Source organism: Zootermopsis nevadensis, unplaced genomic scaffold (assembly GCF_977971745.1).
Source record: "Zootermopsis nevadensis isolate Lab colony 2312 unplaced genomic scaffold, Znev_1.0 Znev_ptg000061l, whole genome shotgun sequence".
Lineage (NCBI taxonomy): Eukaryota > Metazoa > Arthropoda > Insecta > Blattodea > Termopsidae > Zootermopsis > Zootermopsis nevadensis.
The window spans coordinates 6,387,424-6,405,075 of record NW_028259192.1 but is presented as its reverse complement, the minus strand read 5'-3'; the positions used below and the strand labels follow the sequence as shown (position 1 = coordinate 6,405,075).

The following is a 17,652-nucleotide window of genomic DNA, read 5'->3' as shown; positions in this document are numbered from 1 at the left end:
AAGCACCCTAGCGAATTGCGTTCTATTTCGTACTAACAATGTAGCAATGTACATGCGCCAAGCTCCTATGATGTTTCAGTCCTGTAATTTATACGTTCTCTGCATGTAGTGCGTAGGGATAACACGTTATGGGCTGGTCGTGTCTGTCCGTCCGGTATGAAATTTGATGTGGAGGTTTTGCCATTCTGTACGACCTCAAAGTCATAGTTTTGAGTATCCTACTAGCGGTAATAACAAAACGACAGGTGAAGAAAATATTGAGGTGGACATTGAAGTGCTGCAATCCAATGGTCAAAGTGGAAAGTATCGAAGTCTGAATTTGTTTACAATGGTAACCACTGGCGACCATTGTTATGCGTTCTTTGAATGTTTACCGCGGTTACTAACGAGGTAATCGTGGTACGTAATGATGTAAGTAGGATTCAACCGAAGTATTCGTGTATGTTTAGATATTTTGTTCCTTGTTGGGACAGTTTAGCTTACCTCAGAATAGTACACGTTGGTTTAGTTAGGTTAATCAGGTCCGTTACCGTTAAAAATATTAAGTGAGGTTAGGTTAGTTAATGTTTGTTCGGTTGGTGTGAAGGTTTTGTTGGGCGGTGTTATGTTAGTTGAAGTTACATTACGTTAGGTAAGATTAAGTTATTTTCGTTTAGGTAAGGTTACTTTAGGTTATGTTGTAAACAACGCATGAGGATACTCTACGTGTTTCAGTGCTGACTACACTTTCCTGGCTTGTTTATGTAGGTGGATTGCCTTCGATTTCATTTGAGCGCAGGCCCTCTTCATGGTTTTGTGTGGTTACTTTATACCCAGATGTACGTGGGTTGCTGTTGCACCACACGTCCGAAGTAATGTTTGTTGTAGTTTTACAAGTAAATAAAAGCATTTTCCTTATTTATTTATTTATTTGTATTTTGGGATAGTCCTAATGCTTCTTAACAGCAACAGTAAGTATTTAGGAGAACTTTCAGTTACAAAGTAAGAATCGATATTGAGGAAAATGATAATATGGAGGTACAATTTGACAGGAGTGGGGGCAGAGGGTTTCATGTAAATGGGACAGTGAAAGTTATTTGCTTATAAATATAATAAAAGGAAATTATTCTTAGTTTCTTGGAAGAAAGAATCTGGACCATCACAATTTGCATTTGACCACAAAAACTTGTTGCTGTCATTCTGCCAGAAGTAGTGTAGAAGTTCGTGCCCACACTCAACAATGCATAGTGAAAAAGCAATAAGTGGTGCTACAAATGCACCTGAAATGATTACTTCTGTAGTGAAACAAAAGGACGTTTCAATATTACCGACTATTTGGTTTACACATATTGTGTCTCCTGAAAGATTGGAAGGTAGCCTCTTTGGCTTTATTTGGGAGCGTAAACCAAGCTGATATATGATTATGTCACAGGTGACAAAACATTAGTTTTGACATGCTAAACAAAATGAGAATTTTATGAATAGACAAGGAAAGAGAAAATTACAAAACAATTCAAATATGAGCTAGGATTTTATTGAATGTATTAAATCAAAATATGATTATTACAATGATTATATTTTTCTTAGATACTGTGCACAAACACCTGAAAAGGAAGTTAAATTGGAAAAATGTTCCAAGTAATATTTGCAGATGATAATGCATAAAAATACTCTCATTTTTAAAACGTGCTATTAAATTTGTTGTGTCTACGAGAACAGAATATCTCAAGTACAGCTATTATAATTTGTACCCTGGCCATAAAATGTTCATTAACATTTTAGGTACAGTATTTAAATTATTGCTTTCTATAGCACGTATGGATTTGAAAGGAATTTAAACCATCCCAGAGTGCTGCATTTTACAATAGTGTATTTATAGCATTTTTAAGTTAGAAACTCGTCTTTCCATGTTTTTATTGATTATTCTCAGAATTTATCCTCATACTGCATATTTACAGTGGTAGGAAATATTGGAGTTGACTGTACTTGGCTTATAACTGCTGTGGGCATGTATGTTTAGTCTGCCAAGGGTCATAGTAAAATTAATACAATCTTTCTAGTTATATTTGCTGGTAGCCCGATTACAGAACAGTTTATCAACAAGTAGTTCCAAATAAGGAAAGTAAAAATGACCTAAGGCATACAGGTTCATATTTGGAATAAACCCCTTTAGCAGCCACATAACACATGAATGAGTAAGCAATATTGAAAGATTATTTCAGTTGTGATTCAGTCTGCTACAACTGGTGTCACAGGCCAGAGCAATATATTTAATTCGAATCAAAAGGCTTTGTTTCTATCATATGAAGTAAATTTCATTCCACTCCCATCAAATGCAACAGAGTTAATCTGAAATTGCACAGAGTTTATCTCATTTCCATTGTCCCATTGCAGACCAGCTGTTTTAGAGAGAAAACTTCGAACTGCCGTCCAATTTATTCTTCCAGAGTGAACTGTCACACTGGTTTTGCATGAAAGTCTGCAAGTAAAATGCAAGGAGAGTTGTGTGGGGCTGTGTATTGGTGTTTTTAAGAGTGCAACAAAAATTCTAAATGTGATATATTCAGGAGTGCTAGTAGCTTTGGAAGACACAAAACATTCTTATCAAATATGTAAAAAAACAAACATATTTTGCAATATGTTCTGCAAATCAAAATGCATCAGTATGCCTGAAGTGCAGGATATGAGTCATTGATAAGATAAAGGTTGAGAAAAGGAAAGAGTAATTTACCAGATGGATACAAATCTCAGAATTATATCCAGCATTGATACTGGCATATATTCAGAATGTCAACAGTCTCCATATATAGCAATGAAATGAAAATAGAAAGTATAATCTTATACATTCATAAACTCTGAGAAATTACACACCAGGCACTGTTTTATTGCTTCATGCCATACAATGACCTAGAAACATACATCATAATTGCACCAACAAATTTGAGAACAAGGAGAATAACAAGAATTCAAGAAACATGGCCACAACCACTTTAAGAACAGACTGTGGAATGTGATGTTACTTATAATGAAATTAATCATAAGAAAAGAGTGAAAAAGGATAAAATTTTATCAGGTCACAGAACTTCCTCCTTCTACCATTATTTACATGTTTTATCACTTTTATAAATTCATAAATAACTGACCATAAAAGCCATGTGCTAGCAATAAAGTTTAATTACACTTTGCATACCGAGTCATTATTGTAACTGTTTAATACAAACTAGATATTTTCATCACTGATGACTGGGGTTTGAACCTAGGAGTAGTCCTCTTGATCAAGGTCCTCCTGGTTAGACTGTTGCATGGATACCATTTGAGCAGCAGCCTGAAGCTGCAGCCATTGTTGTTGCTCGGCAGCAGCCTGCTCCTCTCGTGCCTGCAACCCAACAGCCCACGTGTACAGTGCAGGAATTTAACTGCACATCAACATGAACATATGGAAATGACAGGATCACTTAACAAGAGAGGACTTAATGAACAAAAAATATATATCAATGACCAATTAGAGAATCTGTCTTATCAACTGAGAACTGAATGACAGTTTTTCTAAACTGAAATTATCATATGACTGTGTTCACTGACATAAAATAAAACTGGAAAGGTGTAATCTGTACCAGAAACTTCAGGGTTTCCACACATTTTCTTTGCAAATTTTGAATTGTGAATGCGCCTAGCTTAAATAAAACTATATCATACACATACCATGCAAGCTTTACCACATGTATCACCTTCAATGTACACTGCACACTACTCATTGTTTCATTCCTCTTATTGCCGTTCACAATATGGCCAAAGATATATCCATACACTTTGAGACAGTTTCAACTCATGATAATATGTCCATCCAGAGTCAGTCACACACATACTAAATACATATGATTATATAAATACAGTACATACTGTGTATACATATACATGGTATTTTGAACATCACATGCAGACATACTAAAATCTAAACCTCACAAAGTAAATTTCAAAATTATGCAACAGAAAGTAAAAATATTATGAAAATGAAACCATCAATAAACCTTTGCAAACAACTCCTGCTGTTGTCGTAATAATTCTTCCTCAGGTATACCCAAATTTTCTAATCGTGTGCTCTGTCGCCTCCTCTTTGCTGCAACAGCCTTACAGTCTCTCACTACAGCTTCTGCATCTGCTCTGTAGTCACCGAACCCCAGCCGGTCCAATGCTGCCGATAATATAAAAATAAACGTATTTGTTCCTTTATGCTCTTCAAAAGTAGGCCGGCTCTACTTACAAATTTTACGTCATGTTACTGTAACACAGCAGCAGTTAACATCATTAGAAGTATCAAGACTGAATTCATGTCCTGACATATTTCTATGTGTTCAAGCAAGCGTACAGTTTCTTCCTTTGCTTCAGTCATTTGTGATCAGCATTTAAGTCGGAATGGTTTTGTCATGTACCAATTTAACAGTGTCTGAATGTGATAAAATTTGAGCGTTTGGAAAGACGGTCAACTGATGCAAAATAAGCAATGAGATAAGTAAATGTTTTTTAATATTTATGTATTTTCAAAGAGGGCCAAATGCACATTTAAAGTGATGAGCAACCTGAATGCCCTTCAGCCAGTTAATCTTATGGATCAGTAGCTCAGTCGCATGATTTACTGAATTATGAATGTCAGGCCACTTGAACTCAGAACTTTGGAGTGAGGCCTGTCTCAACCAAGTTTTATCCATAATTGCACGGACAGAAAACTGCTTATCTGTGGCTTCAGACTTCTTTAAATGTGCATAAAGTGATGAAAATGTTATTAAAACTGTCCTACCAGGGGTTATTACTCCAAAACTACTAACCAAGGGAATCATATTTGCCATGACCACAAAAACAAACCAGATGTGCAGCTAAACAAAAGTCATGCTGATTTTCTTCAGTTATGGGGTGATGGTTCACAAGGTCAGAGAATCAAGGAACATTCATATTCAAAAGTACTGAGACGTCTTTGGCTTAAAAAGTGAGAACATAAAATGTGGCCAATTTACCTGCCCACCTAAACACAGTTTGTGCAGCAATTACCAGCTAAACATAATAACTGTTATATTACAGATTCTTTTAACTTTCAAAAGAGTTTGATAAGAATATTGGAACAAGTGTGTGCGCTAAAAGAGCCTACTTAGATGGGGATTAACTGCTCTTCCCTGTATGCAGAGTATTTTAATTTTGACAAATTCAGTCTTGATACATTCTTATCAGGCCTCAAATGTTTTCCAAATGAAACTTTATAAAACATCGTCTTCATAACAATCTTATGTGGTTTGAGGTTTGGGCTCCAGCTCACTCTAGAAGGTGATATGCAAACAATTGGGATGTTTCATTACTGTAAAGTACATATAATGTGCAGTGCAATAATTTATTTTAGTGAACTGTTACCATCATAATGCTTATGTATGGCTAGGCATTTCAGTGGATGCCAGTGATCCCTCTTAAGTTTGTCCACAGTTATTGCAGTGACAAATCAAAATATAAACTTATTAAAATAATTTCTTTAATGTACCTTTCCCTCCTCCCAAGACATCACTTGTTCTGGCAGCAAATTCTCTGAACAATGCTACATAACACGCCTGAAGACAATTCTACTTAAGGAATTGTCTGTCCCACTGATATTAGGCAATGTGTACCTGCAACTGCACTATACAATTTGACATAACGTATAGGTTACTCAATGGATAAGCCTCCTTTGTATTATTATCTTCATCACAACATGGTACATAACCAAGCGATCAGACTGTTTCAATTTCCAAAATTAACTTATAAACATCCAAGAAACTACTCATACCTACAACATATATGCAGACGCCTTATACATACATTTCTTTAATCAAACAATTACAAAATATCTTTAAAGTCTTATTACATTGAGTACTTTCTGTGGTAAAACTAGGTTGTACCCTGTAAAACATGTTCGGCATTTATGGTTTTCTTCTGTTGATGATTGCAGATATCATTTGCTTCTGAAGATATAAGATGAATAAATTCTGTACAGCAATTTAGAATCAATTCACGTGACTCATTTGCAACACGTATATTTGGTAGAATTTCTTTTATCATTTTGTTGATTGATGCCCGAGGCAGGGTGAGCTCTTCATCATCAACTGACATTGAACCAGAAGAAGCCATTCTAATAGAACAAAAAATCAGAACATGAACAGTGAAAAAATACGTTCACTCCATTAAATGTCATAAAATTTACTGATCTAATAGTGCACGTAGCACAAACACTACATGGGTCACTTTTCGACTACAGCATTCTGTATAGAAATAAGCAAAACCAAAATAATATATTTTACTTTCGTTTTATGTACTACATCAGTTGGAGATCACTGCAATTCATCATACGGTGTTGAATATATTTCAATTTCGTGACATATGCATGTCAATAAAGCAACACTAACCTTATTCCCAGAGCAAAATACTAAAATCAGAGAAAAAATTATGTTCACACATATTTGCGTACAAATTAAAAGTGAAAATCGTTTAAGAAATAAAGTTAACTTGCCTTTAATACACAATCGTCCGTCTTATTTAGCCTTTAATGTACAACACATAAACAACTAAACACAATAACGAAAGATGAACATACAAAAGTTGCGCAAATTGTGCCAACATTACAAAATGATTGTTGCTTTAAAATCGGTACGCTACTTGGAAAAAACAGAATGAGAATACTATAATTCATTCGACGCAGAACAGATTTTTGTCTATCGTCTGATTGGCATAAAAATTGCTACATAGAGGAATATTTTCTATGGCAGTTCCATCGGAATTACACTATGTTTCCAAGTACATCAAAACGATTGAACCAAATCCGGCTTTATTTTTCATTGATGCAAATTGTTGGTGTTAATGGAGAGGTATCATCTGTGACTATGTGTTCTGTCTGTGATGTGAAACAAGTTCATGTGGAAGTGTATATAGTGCTTGTGCTTTTTAAAAACGTGTGTGAGGATACTAATCTGTTTAGTTAATATTAGTAAACATAGAATTGAATTTGGGAGGTTATAGTGCGCTTTAGTGATGTTAAAAGTAGTCAAATACACATTTTCATTTGTTTATGTTGAATAAGTAGAAAGTATGGAATTGACAGATTCATTGAATGCTTCGTTGCCTGTATCCAGTCAAAGTAATCTGAACTCACCACATCCAAGATTTGCACAATATAAAGTTCGTAATAATGTGCCAGACCAATATGAAAGAAGAAGGCGGCTACTTGAAGAACAGAAACAGTGAGTTTTGCAAAATGACTAGGCTAATTTACCGAACCAGTGAAGTACCAGGATTTTAAATCCCAGTATCCCCTGCTGTCCCAATTTATATCATTATGACATCACTGACTTAACTAAAATGTGAACGCATAGTGTAAACGTTTCTTTTCCTAGAGAGAGATAACTGTAGAATTATTTGTTCCTGCTATACACCAACTTTTCACCCCCATAATACAGTCTACCATTTGAGGGACAGTTTTTCTTGGTACAGTTTCCAACACATAGAAATGCACACTTCATCACCAGAGCGCTCACAACAGTATACACTCATTGCTTAGTGTTTTGTGTGGATTTTCTCCAGATGGGCAACTGAGAAGATTTTGGTCTTGTTCTTTTTCCTACCTTGGCATATTCCCTTAGCATTTACAGCCATGCCTTCACTGCAAGGAAAAGGTTGTGAACAAATTGTTAATTAAATTCCAAGTGGGTCATTTCATTTCATATGGCTTCTGTATTATAAAATAATTTATTATAACTAGACAAAAGATTTTTGTTCACTTGAAGTTCTGCAACTTGTGTGAGACCTCTTTCTTCTTATCAACATAGTTTGTGTGTCACTGTTTGAAGTACTTGGGGCTTCAAAGCATTATTCACACCAAAAATTCCCCTCATCTGCTAGTGTACCAGCCTCTCTTCTTTCCATTATGCTGCTGTCATTTTTCCTTACAGTATCCCACTTTTTCTTTTCAGGGCTCTAGAACCAACATTTTGTAACATTCCTTCTGTTACATCAAAAAGTGTCACAATAAGTAAGTTTCCTTCTGTACAGGTCATCGATGATATTACACCTTGAAATATTGCAAATTTAGGTACTTACACTTCTCAACTTACACAGATGATCCTACATCTGCTTTTCTGTGCAGAGGGCAAGTGGACAGTATCAGCATAATATTAAACTATGAACAAATAGGTTTTGAATAATTCCTTTAGACAAGACAAATGTCTAGTACTGTTTGTCATGTACCAGTAGCTCTTCTGCTGCCACCTGTAGATAATAGGTAGTTTGAAAACTTTAATCTCTTTGCTCGTGATATTTTATGGCCAGAGGCTGTTAGTAGCTTGCAGAATGTAATACTGACAGCAGTACGGATTTGATTCCTTCAATAATAATGTGATCAGAAACTGCTAGGAACAGTTTTGAGTATTCGATGGTATAAGAATAATCCTTGACATCAGGTGTTGCATTACGAGCCAACCCAACACTGGGTCTTATGAAACCTTATACCTGTCTAATACTACCTCTGCTCCCAACATACCATCATCTACAAGCTATTCTGATCGTTTCTCTTTTGAATAAGGAAAAACGTATGTTCTAAACAGTTGGCTCCCCATCTACAAGTTTCTGTCCTGAATCTTGTTCTAGATACTGTCACTTAACAGTTGCTTCCTGAATCCTGGAACACAGCATATAACTTATCAAAGAAATTAAAATTGGTAATCAGTATGAAACAATCTTGGAGCTTATTTAAAGTTTTTACAATTTTATGAACATCATCTTAATAATTTTTTATGCAAGCTTTCAATCTTGCTGCTAACAGAAAGCTGTATTTAAAACTAATGAATGTTTAACTTCTTTTTCTTCCTTGGCTTTACATTCCAGTTTTGGGTCTTCGCTGCCTCCTTTTTGGAGGTTTCCTAGTCTTTGAAGCATTCATTTGTGAGTAGTGAGTGACCAGCCCACTTCTTCTGCACAATTTTACTCAATACTGATTTGACTGCTAGAGCCATCTAGTAGTGAATCAGGAGCAACTTGGGTGAGAAATGGCCCCATTAATTGTGCTTACGAAACATCTCATTTCATGCTTGTAAGGTTCTTTTACGTGCCATAAATCTACGACATTGGACCACTGGCTTTACTTCCCCTCCAAAGGAAGTTGTGCTACGGATTTTTATCACCTTAAAAAGCCATCGACCTCGGTTGGATTTGAGCCCCCTAACCTTGGGTCCAGTGGCAAGCACACTAACCACTAGTTCACTGAGGGTGACAAATGGATGACTAAAGCTATCAAAATATCCTGCAAACATAAACATGATCTTTACCTATATAGCCAAACTAGTATCAACAGTGACATTTAATAACTACTATAAAAGCAAACACAGAAACATTCTTAAGTGGTAGTAGGAATGTTGGTCTAAAAATATATGCAGGAAAGACTAATTATCATGTCTCAGCATTAGAATTCAGGACAGAACCAGAATATAAGGATAGCTAATGAATCATTCGAAAATGTGACAAAATTCAAGTGCTCGGGGATGACACTAACAAGTCAGAATGTCATTCATGACGAAATCAAGAGCAGATAAATTTAGGGAATGCTTGTTATCATTCAGTCCAAAATCTGTTGTCCTCCCGTCTCATAAAAAGAAGATTAAAATATATATAAGTGTAATTTTGCCAGTTGTGCTGTATGGGTGTGAAACTTGGTCTCTCACTTTGAGGGAAGAACATTGATTGAGGGTGTTTGAGAAAAGAGTGGTGAGGAAGATATGTGGACCTGAAAGGGAGGGAGACAGATTATGGAGAAAGTTGCATAATGATGAGTTTCATGGCCTTTGCTCCTCACATGATATTGTTTGGGTGATTAAATGAAAGAGGATGAGGTGGGCGGGACATGTGGCACACATGGGGGAGGGGAGGGGTGAAGGGAGGAGACCGCTGGGAAGACCTAGGCAAGGGTGGGAAGATGATGTTAAGATGGACCTTAGGGAGACAGGTATCGATGGAGTGAACTGGATGCAGCTAGCTCAGGATTGAGTCCGATGGCACGATTTTGTGAGCACAATGATGAACCTTCATGTTCAATAAAGAAAGTTTAACAAGCTTTGTATACAGTTGACTTTTCAAGGAATATTCTGCACCGTAAGGTGAATGAATGATAGTCTTTTAGAGAAAGTCTGGAGTGTTATTGACTGTTGATGATGTCTCCACTTGTGTTAAATTCATTCTTTCTGCATCAACATTTTTTGTATGATGTGTCAAGACACAATGCATCTTCAGAATTTTGGAGGATGATGTTGCTGCTATCAACAAATTGAGAATTTTCTTTGTAATTGTCTCTTCCATCTGATAACAATCAGAGTGGACAGTATACACACCTGTTTCACATTCTTCTTGTTCTGCAACATTCAAGCTCTCTGTTGTACATGTAATTTTCTAACAATTCATGGCCATCAGACACCTTGGACCAGGATATTGTTTGTTTGCCGTAGTTTGTCCAAAGCATCTGCAGCACTTCCATTACAGAATTTCTGGTAAAGTTTGATGTTGGCCCACTCCGTGTCTCAATTTTGAATACCCCCACACTATGAAACCTATCACACCTGCTTGTCTAACATAAAATGAACAGTTATGCAACATGCATGAGAACAGATTCACACCTTCTTTCTTTGACAGCATTATTTTTTATTTTTGCTTCTGTTCTGTCTTTGAGTGTTTATTAGCTACTGCATATTCAGGCCTATACAGTTACCCTTCTTTGCTGTGTAAAACAATTTGTTGTGTTTTGTAAAAACAGGAAACGATGTGAAACGTTTAATGCAAGCCGTGGGCTAATTGAGGAACTGAATGATGTAACTGAGGAACATGATATGGAATGGACTGCAGTTAAGGTAAGCTGTAGATATAATTGGTAAACTGAATAAAACAATGTTTACACAAAATTGAGTAGCAACCATAATGTTCAAGGCCTCAACCAAATCTGAAGTAAATCATCTAAATGCATTCTATAATATACATATTCTGAATTTCTTTGTCTTCAGGCTAAGCCAAGGCAGTGTAGAGTTTATAGAGGTCGACTGATGTTGTCTGAATGGTTGGTACATGTACCAGAGGATCTAGCAGAACTGTGGTACTTGGTTCCATGTCCAGAGGGCCGCAGAACTTTGGTTGTGGCTACTGGAGTAAGTTGCTAAACTTGTTATATAATCCATATGTTGTTTCATGAATTTCTGTCCATAATTTATGTTAATACTAATTACTACAGTAGGGCCCCGCTTTACGGCGATCCGCTAATACGGCGCTCAAGTGTCTTCGCATTGTTACTAACGCGCCTTGGTATGTTGGTAACAGGCAAATACACGAGGATTTGGGGATCCCTTTCTTTGCCGACCACATCAGAAAAAGAGATAGCCTTATTGCCGACATGGAAAACTTTTAGTTGTGTGGATTGAAGATCAAACCAGCCGCAATGTGCCTTTAAGCCGAGGCATCATCCAGGGCAAGGCTTTAAGTCTCTTCAATTCTATGAAGGCTGGGAGAGGTGAGGAAGCTGCTGATGAGAAATTCGAAGCTAGCAGAGGCTGGTTTCAAAGGTTTAAAGATAGAAGCCAACTTCATAACATTAAAGTGCAGGGTGAATCAGCTAGTGCAGAAACAGAAGCTGCAGAAAGGTATCCACAAGAGCTAGCTACGATAATCGAAGTGGGTGGGTACACTAAAGAACAGATTTTTAATGTAGATGAAACTGCATTGTATTGGAAAAAGATGCCATCCAGGACTTACATTGCCTAAGAAGAGAAGTCAATGCCTGGATTCAAAGCTGCAAAAGACAGGCTAACACTCTTGTTAGGGGCTAATGCAGCTGGTGATTGTAAGTTGAAGCCTATGCTCATTTATCACGCCGAGAATCCTAGGGCACTAAAGAATTATGCAAAAGCTAGCCTACCAGTTTACTATAAATCCAATGCCAAAACATGGATGACTGGTAGTCTTTTTACAACTTGGTTCACGGACTATTTTAAGCCTACAGTTGAAGTTTACTGAAAGGAAAAGAAGATTCCTTTCAAGATTTTACTTCTTTCTGATAATACCCCAGGACATCCTAGAGCTCTGATTGGCATGTATCCTGAGATAAATGTTGTTTTCCTGCCTGCAAATACAACTTCATTACTGCAGCCTATGGACCAAGGTGTAATTGCTAACTTTAAAATGTATTATGTAAGGAGGACTTTCGCTAAGGCTATAAATGCCTTGGACAGTGATACATCAGCAGCATCAAAAGAAAATAAATTAAAAGCATTTTGGAAAGGTTTCACCATTCTAGATGGTATAAAAACTATTAGAGATGCATGGGATGAAGTTAAAGAAAGTACTCTTACAAGCGTTTGGAAGAAACTAATTCCAGAACTTATGGACAGTTTTTAAGGGTTTGCAAATCCAGTGGAGGAAGTGACTTCAAATGTTGTGGAAATGGCAAGGGAGTTGGAGTTGGAAGTAGATCCTGAGGATGTGGCAGAATTGCTTAGGTCTCATGACCAGCCCTTATCTGATGAAGATCTTCTTCTGCTTGAAGAGCAAAGGAGGATTTCTCAAGAAGAGGAGTCTCATCCTGATGATAATTCTGATGTCCCGAGAGAAATGACAACCAAGGAATTGCAAGAATATATCAACCACATAGAAATTGGAATAGCAGGTTTTGAGAGAATAGACCCAAATTTCGATAGAAGTTCTAAAGTCAATGCTACTCTTCTAAATGGTATTGCATGCTTTTAGGAAATTCTAAGGGAAAGGAAACGATATTCTATGAGGCAAAGCTCATTGCTCTCATACTTTAAGGGCCAGCGCACACGTAAACTTAACCGTCGGCTGACTGTTCTGTCGTTGTCGGCTGAAGCATACGACCCATAAACGACACGACAGTTCAGTCCACGAGCAAGCGCACACGTACGTCTAAACAGTCGTTCTCTTGTTCTCTTTTGTTCCACGTTCTTCGCTCTATCCTCGCCGAGTATAGAAGTCAGGAATGTCGCAAGAAGATATCGAACGATTAATTGAAGAGGTAGAAAGACGCCCTGCTCTTTATGACAAAAAATTGAAAGATTTTGCAAACATCAATGTTAAAAGAGAACTTTGGCAAGAGATTTGTTCAGTTGTGGTATCAGGTTGGAGCGAATTGTCACCCGATCAAAAGACTGAAACAGGTTAGTTTATTTGTTTTTTATTTAATTTCAACAATTACATTTTAACAATTTAAATTTTTACTTATAGTGTAGACCGATTTGCTTGATAATTTTTATTTTATTCCAAATTAAATGTTGTTTCATCTTATATGGCACCAAATCTGTCATTCTTGGTAAAATGTTTATTGTCTTCACACGACCTGCCTATTACATTTTTTCGTATTGCTTTGGTATTGATCCTTGAAGTGAAATGAAAAACTTCGACAAGAAACTCCTAACATCGGTTCCGCAATTTCGTATGTTATCAACAACAGTACTTTCAAGAGGACGATCATATACAGGGTATACACAAAAGAATGGCGCGGTTTCAAAAGTTAATAAAAAAATTATTTCTCACCTTACACGGGCACAACATACACCGTCAGGTGAGAAATATTTATTTATTAACTTTTGAAACCGCACCATTATTTGTGTATATCCTGTACAGTATCAACAAAACGTGTGCCGTCCTTACAGCGAACAAAATTATGAAGTACACAACATGCCTTAATTATGCAGTCGCAGAAGCCGATGCTGACATCTAATGGTCTGTGCAAAACCCTCCATTTGTTAGGTAAAATTCCAAAAGTGCACTCCACCATTCGGCGAGCCTTTGTATGTCGATAATTATATATTCTTTTGAGCATTGTTAACTTTTTCTTTCCATATGGCCTCAGGACGTGTTTTGATAACCCAAAAGCTTCGTCCGCCACAACAGAGAACGGCAACGATCGGTCGTCTTCATAAGCGGGCAAAGGCATTCAGTTCCAACATTCTCCCCATTTTCGAATTCTTAAAAATGGTTGAGTCACTTGAAGATCCGTATGAGCCGACATCTATAAATATAAATTTGTAATCTGCATCAGTCCATGCCATTAACACCTGTGAAAAATACTTTTTATAATTGTAAAAAGTTGATCCACTTGCAGGAGGTTGGATAATGCGATTATGCTTTCCATCAATGGCACCTATTACATTGGGAAACTTGGTTCTTTGGTAGAATTGATCAGCTATTTTGATCCAATCTTCTTCTTTTATGTTTCCTGGTATATAGATCGGTTGTAAAATACTCCAAATGTTGGCGCAGGTGCATTTGATTATCAACCTTAACGTTGAAGGTGCAATTAAGAACTCAAAGGACAGCGAATTGAAGCTTGCGCCGATTGCCAAATATCTGAAAAAAATGGGACAAGTCTAGAATATGGTCATAATATAATACAAATACTATCACATCACAGAACATAATAGACCTACACGTACAACATAGCATAAAATAGTAGGGTCGTATTATAAAGTTGTATTATATAAAATATTGTCACTATTTCTAGGTCGAGAGATACAAAAGAAGTGGCAGAATTTAAGATCATGTTTTAGCAGAGAGCTTCGCGCCCAGAAACAGACCAAGTCCGGCCAATCAGCATCGAAGAGGAGGAAATATATATATTTTGAAAAATTGTTATTTTTACTTCCCACAATGGAATCTAAGTCAACGGAAACAAATGTAATACCAGATGACGATGGCGATAAAGAAGAGGGAATCGACCACGTAAACGAGGCTGAAAACAGACCACAATCTTCCAGGGAAGAAAAAAAGAAACAGCAAAGGAGAAACAAACAGAAGCCTTTCAAGGAATCTTTACTTAACATTTTGAGTTCAAGAAATACCGACGACGAAGATGTACTCTTCGCACTTCCTTCGCTCAAAAAGCTAGGCGAAGAGAAAAAATTACAGGCGAAGATAAGAATTTTGATCGTGATTGAAAACGTAAGGGCAGGACAATCCTCCCCTTTCATGTTGAATGCAGCTGGGCCATCTGGGTTAAATAGCAACAGGAATGCATTTATTTGGAAGCAAGGTGCTGCAACAACCTGAGTCAACTGCGAAGAAATACAACGACGTTGCTCATCTACTCCAGTGCATCCTGATTTCAGTTCTCCAAATTCAAATGACATAGTCCAAACATATTATTCCAATTTCTCTTGTGATTCTGACATATCAGACCTTTAGATAGTAAGTAGGCTGTCTGCCTAGGTTATTTGTCTACAGCAAGGCATAATTTCACATTGTATCTAAGTTTCTTTCTTTAACAATAAGGAAAATAAGAATAATAAAAATAATTAATGTAAAGTTGATTTTATTTATTCACTTACCTTAGTGTCACTGCCAGTCTTTCTTCAGGTGAAATAGCGAAACGCATATCCGTATCTTGATAGGTTATACTCGGTCTCAGCAATAATATAAGTTCATCAAAACTTTGTGTACTCATGCGAAAATATGAAAAGAATTTTGCATGATAATTCCGTAATGTTTCATACATACGAGGCTCGTCCTTAAAGTAAGTTTCCCTGGGGCCGTTTACAGAAACAAAACACAATGTCATGGAAATATTTATTGCAACAGATACAGCAAGTGTCCAGCTATTTTTCAACATATTCGCCACCGGAATTGAGACATTTGTCATACCGTGGGTCCAACTTTTAATACCTGTATCGTAGAAGTCTGCCGCCTGGGATTGGAACCACTGTGTGACAACCATCTCCGCCTCTCTGTCATTCTCAAAACGCTGACGCTGACCGGACAGGAATTTCTTGAGGTGTAGGAAAAGATGGAAATCACTGGGAGCGAGGTCCGGGCTGTAGGGTGGATGATTAAACACCTCCCAGCTGAACTCCTGCAGGAGACTTGCTGTCCGTCGAGCCGTGTGCGGCCTAGCGTTATCGTGCAGGAAGACAATACCGGCACTAAGCATCCCGCGCCGCTTGTTCTGAATGGCCCGTCGCAATTTCTGCAGTGTTTCGCAGTAACGCTCAGCATTCACCGTCTCACCTCTGGTCAGGAAGTCGACGTGTCCCAGAACACCGTGCACATCACTTTCCGCGCGGACGTCTGCTTGAATTTCGTCTTACAGGGAGATCCACTGTGACGCCAATGCATTGACTGCTGCTTGGTTTCTGGGGTAATGTGTGCAATCCACGTTTCATCACCTGTGATGATCCGGTCCAGAAACTCGTCGCCGCCATCATGGTACCGCTGCAGAAATGTCAATGCTGACTCCATGCGCTTTGTTTTGTGTTCTGGTGTCAGTTGCTTCGGCACCCACCTGGCGCACAATTTCTTGAACAGCAGGTGCTCCGTGACAATTTTGTGCAACAAGGAGCGGGAAATCTGCAGGAAATGACTGCTGAGTTTCGTAATTGTGAAGCGACGATTATCCATAATGCGTTCCCGCACAAGCTCCACAAGGTCGTCTGTAATGATGGATGGCCTCCCACTGCGCTTCTCATCATGCACACTTTGTCGACCTGCTGAAAATTGTCTGCACCAGCGACGCACCATCTGCTTGCTCATGACGTTAGGCCCATAGACCCGGCACAGCTGACGATGAATTTCGATCGGCGCTATGCTCTGTGCATTCAAAAACTTTATCACTGACCGCACTTCACAGTCGGCGGGAGCTGGAATAAGAACCTCCATCTTCAACAGCTGCAACGATGCTACTGTGAGAACGCGGGAAGTACCGTTAGTGCATGCGCCATGCTACGTCATTGCTCTATCACGTACGCACAGTCGCTTCGCTCAATATAAGGTTTGCTAGCTGTGGGACGAGTGGGAAACTTACTTTTGGGACGCGCCTCGTAGTATGGAATTTTCCTTTCAACAGTCTCTCACTGTATAATGGATGCACCCAGTAATTCCTTTTCCTCCTTTTATTGAGGCGTATCACAAGTGCACATACTATAGCAGTTTCAACAAAATCCATGTTTGACAATCGTCTACTGTCTGCAAATGCTCTCACGAAATGAAAGGTCGTTCGTCTGCGCGCTTTCATATAATTCGAAGGGCCAACGACAGTTGGTAGACAGAAAAGTCCGGGGTTGTCGGTAGAGGTAACCGACTGCCAGTCGTGTCGCTGTCGTGTCGTAACAGTGTGCGCATCTCTATATGTTCTTAAGGGCTTTGTGCGAACGACGAAACAATCGTCTGACTGTTTGTCTTACGTGTGCGGTAGCCCTAAGAAAGCACCAGCCCCATCTTCAACTGCAGAAATTTCAACTTCATCAGCAACACCAACCCCTGCAAGAGCTTCCGAACTATCACCAAAACGAATAAGATTTGTTGAAGAGTCAGATGATGAAGATGTGCCTTCTCCTTCATCCTTCCTACTATAAGCATATCAATTTTCAAATTTATATTCACCAATCACTATAAGCTGAGGACAATGTGTGTATTACTGATATTCATTTTAATTTCATATCGTTTTCTTAGGCCTAGCGCTATTGTGCACTTACTATATGATAGTGTAACATCTTATTAAGCTTTGATACGCATTTGCAAGTGAAAAAAGGCAAAGATCTGCTTTACGGCGATTTTCGCTTTACGGCGGGGGTCTGGTCCCTAACCCGCCATATAAGCGGTGCCCTACTGTATTGCAGATTTTATGTTGTT

General features: G+C 38.0%; 2 protein-coding genes and 1 long non-coding RNA gene across 5 annotated transcripts in view; 2 read left to right on the top strand and 1 right to left on the bottom strand.

The window, feature by feature from the left end:
• Nucleotides 1-27: 27 nt before the first annotated feature.
• Nucleotides 28-3,164, top strand: LOC110835926 (uncharacterized). The gene is made up of 2 exons (XR_015532559.1): nucleotides 28-631; nucleotides 748-3,164. It is a non-coding gene; the product is annotated as an uncharacterized LOC110835926 (long non-coding RNA).
• On the bottom strand, nucleotides 2,843-6,659 carry NC2beta (negative cofactor 2beta). The gene is made up of 4 exons (XM_022076635.2): nucleotides 6,503-6,659; nucleotides 5,895-6,124; nucleotides 4,008-4,171; nucleotides 2,843-3,355 (listed from the first exon to the last, which is right to left on the bottom strand). The coding sequence occupies exons 2-4, from the start codon at nucleotides 6,121-6,123 to the stop codon at nucleotides 3,236-3,238; spliced, it is 513 nt and encodes a 170-aa protein (XP_021932327.1). The 5' UTR covers nucleotide 6,124; nucleotides 6,503-6,659; the 3' UTR covers nucleotides 2,843-3,235.
• A 200-nt stretch (nucleotides 6,660-6,859) lies between these two features.
• The window catches only part of LOC110835921 (snurportin-1), a 32,843-nt gene continuing 22,050 nt past the window's right edge, over nucleotides 6,860-17,652 (top strand). For 2 of the 3 annotated variants that reach the window (XM_087340327.1, XM_022076627.2), the window contains exons 1-3: nucleotides 6,868-7,229; nucleotides 10,784-10,877; nucleotides 11,028-11,168. In XM_087340327.1, coding sequence (XP_087196453.1) covers nucleotides 7,078-7,229; nucleotides 10,784-10,877; nucleotides 11,028-11,168 — 387 coding nt within the window. In that variant the 5' untranslated portion in view covers nucleotides 6,868-7,077. Of the gene's footprint in view, nucleotides 7,230-10,783; nucleotides 10,878-11,027; nucleotides 11,169-13,000; nucleotides 13,188-14,533; nucleotides 15,334-17,652 lie in introns of those variants that run through there. The other variant, XM_087340326.1, reaches the window with a different exon arrangement.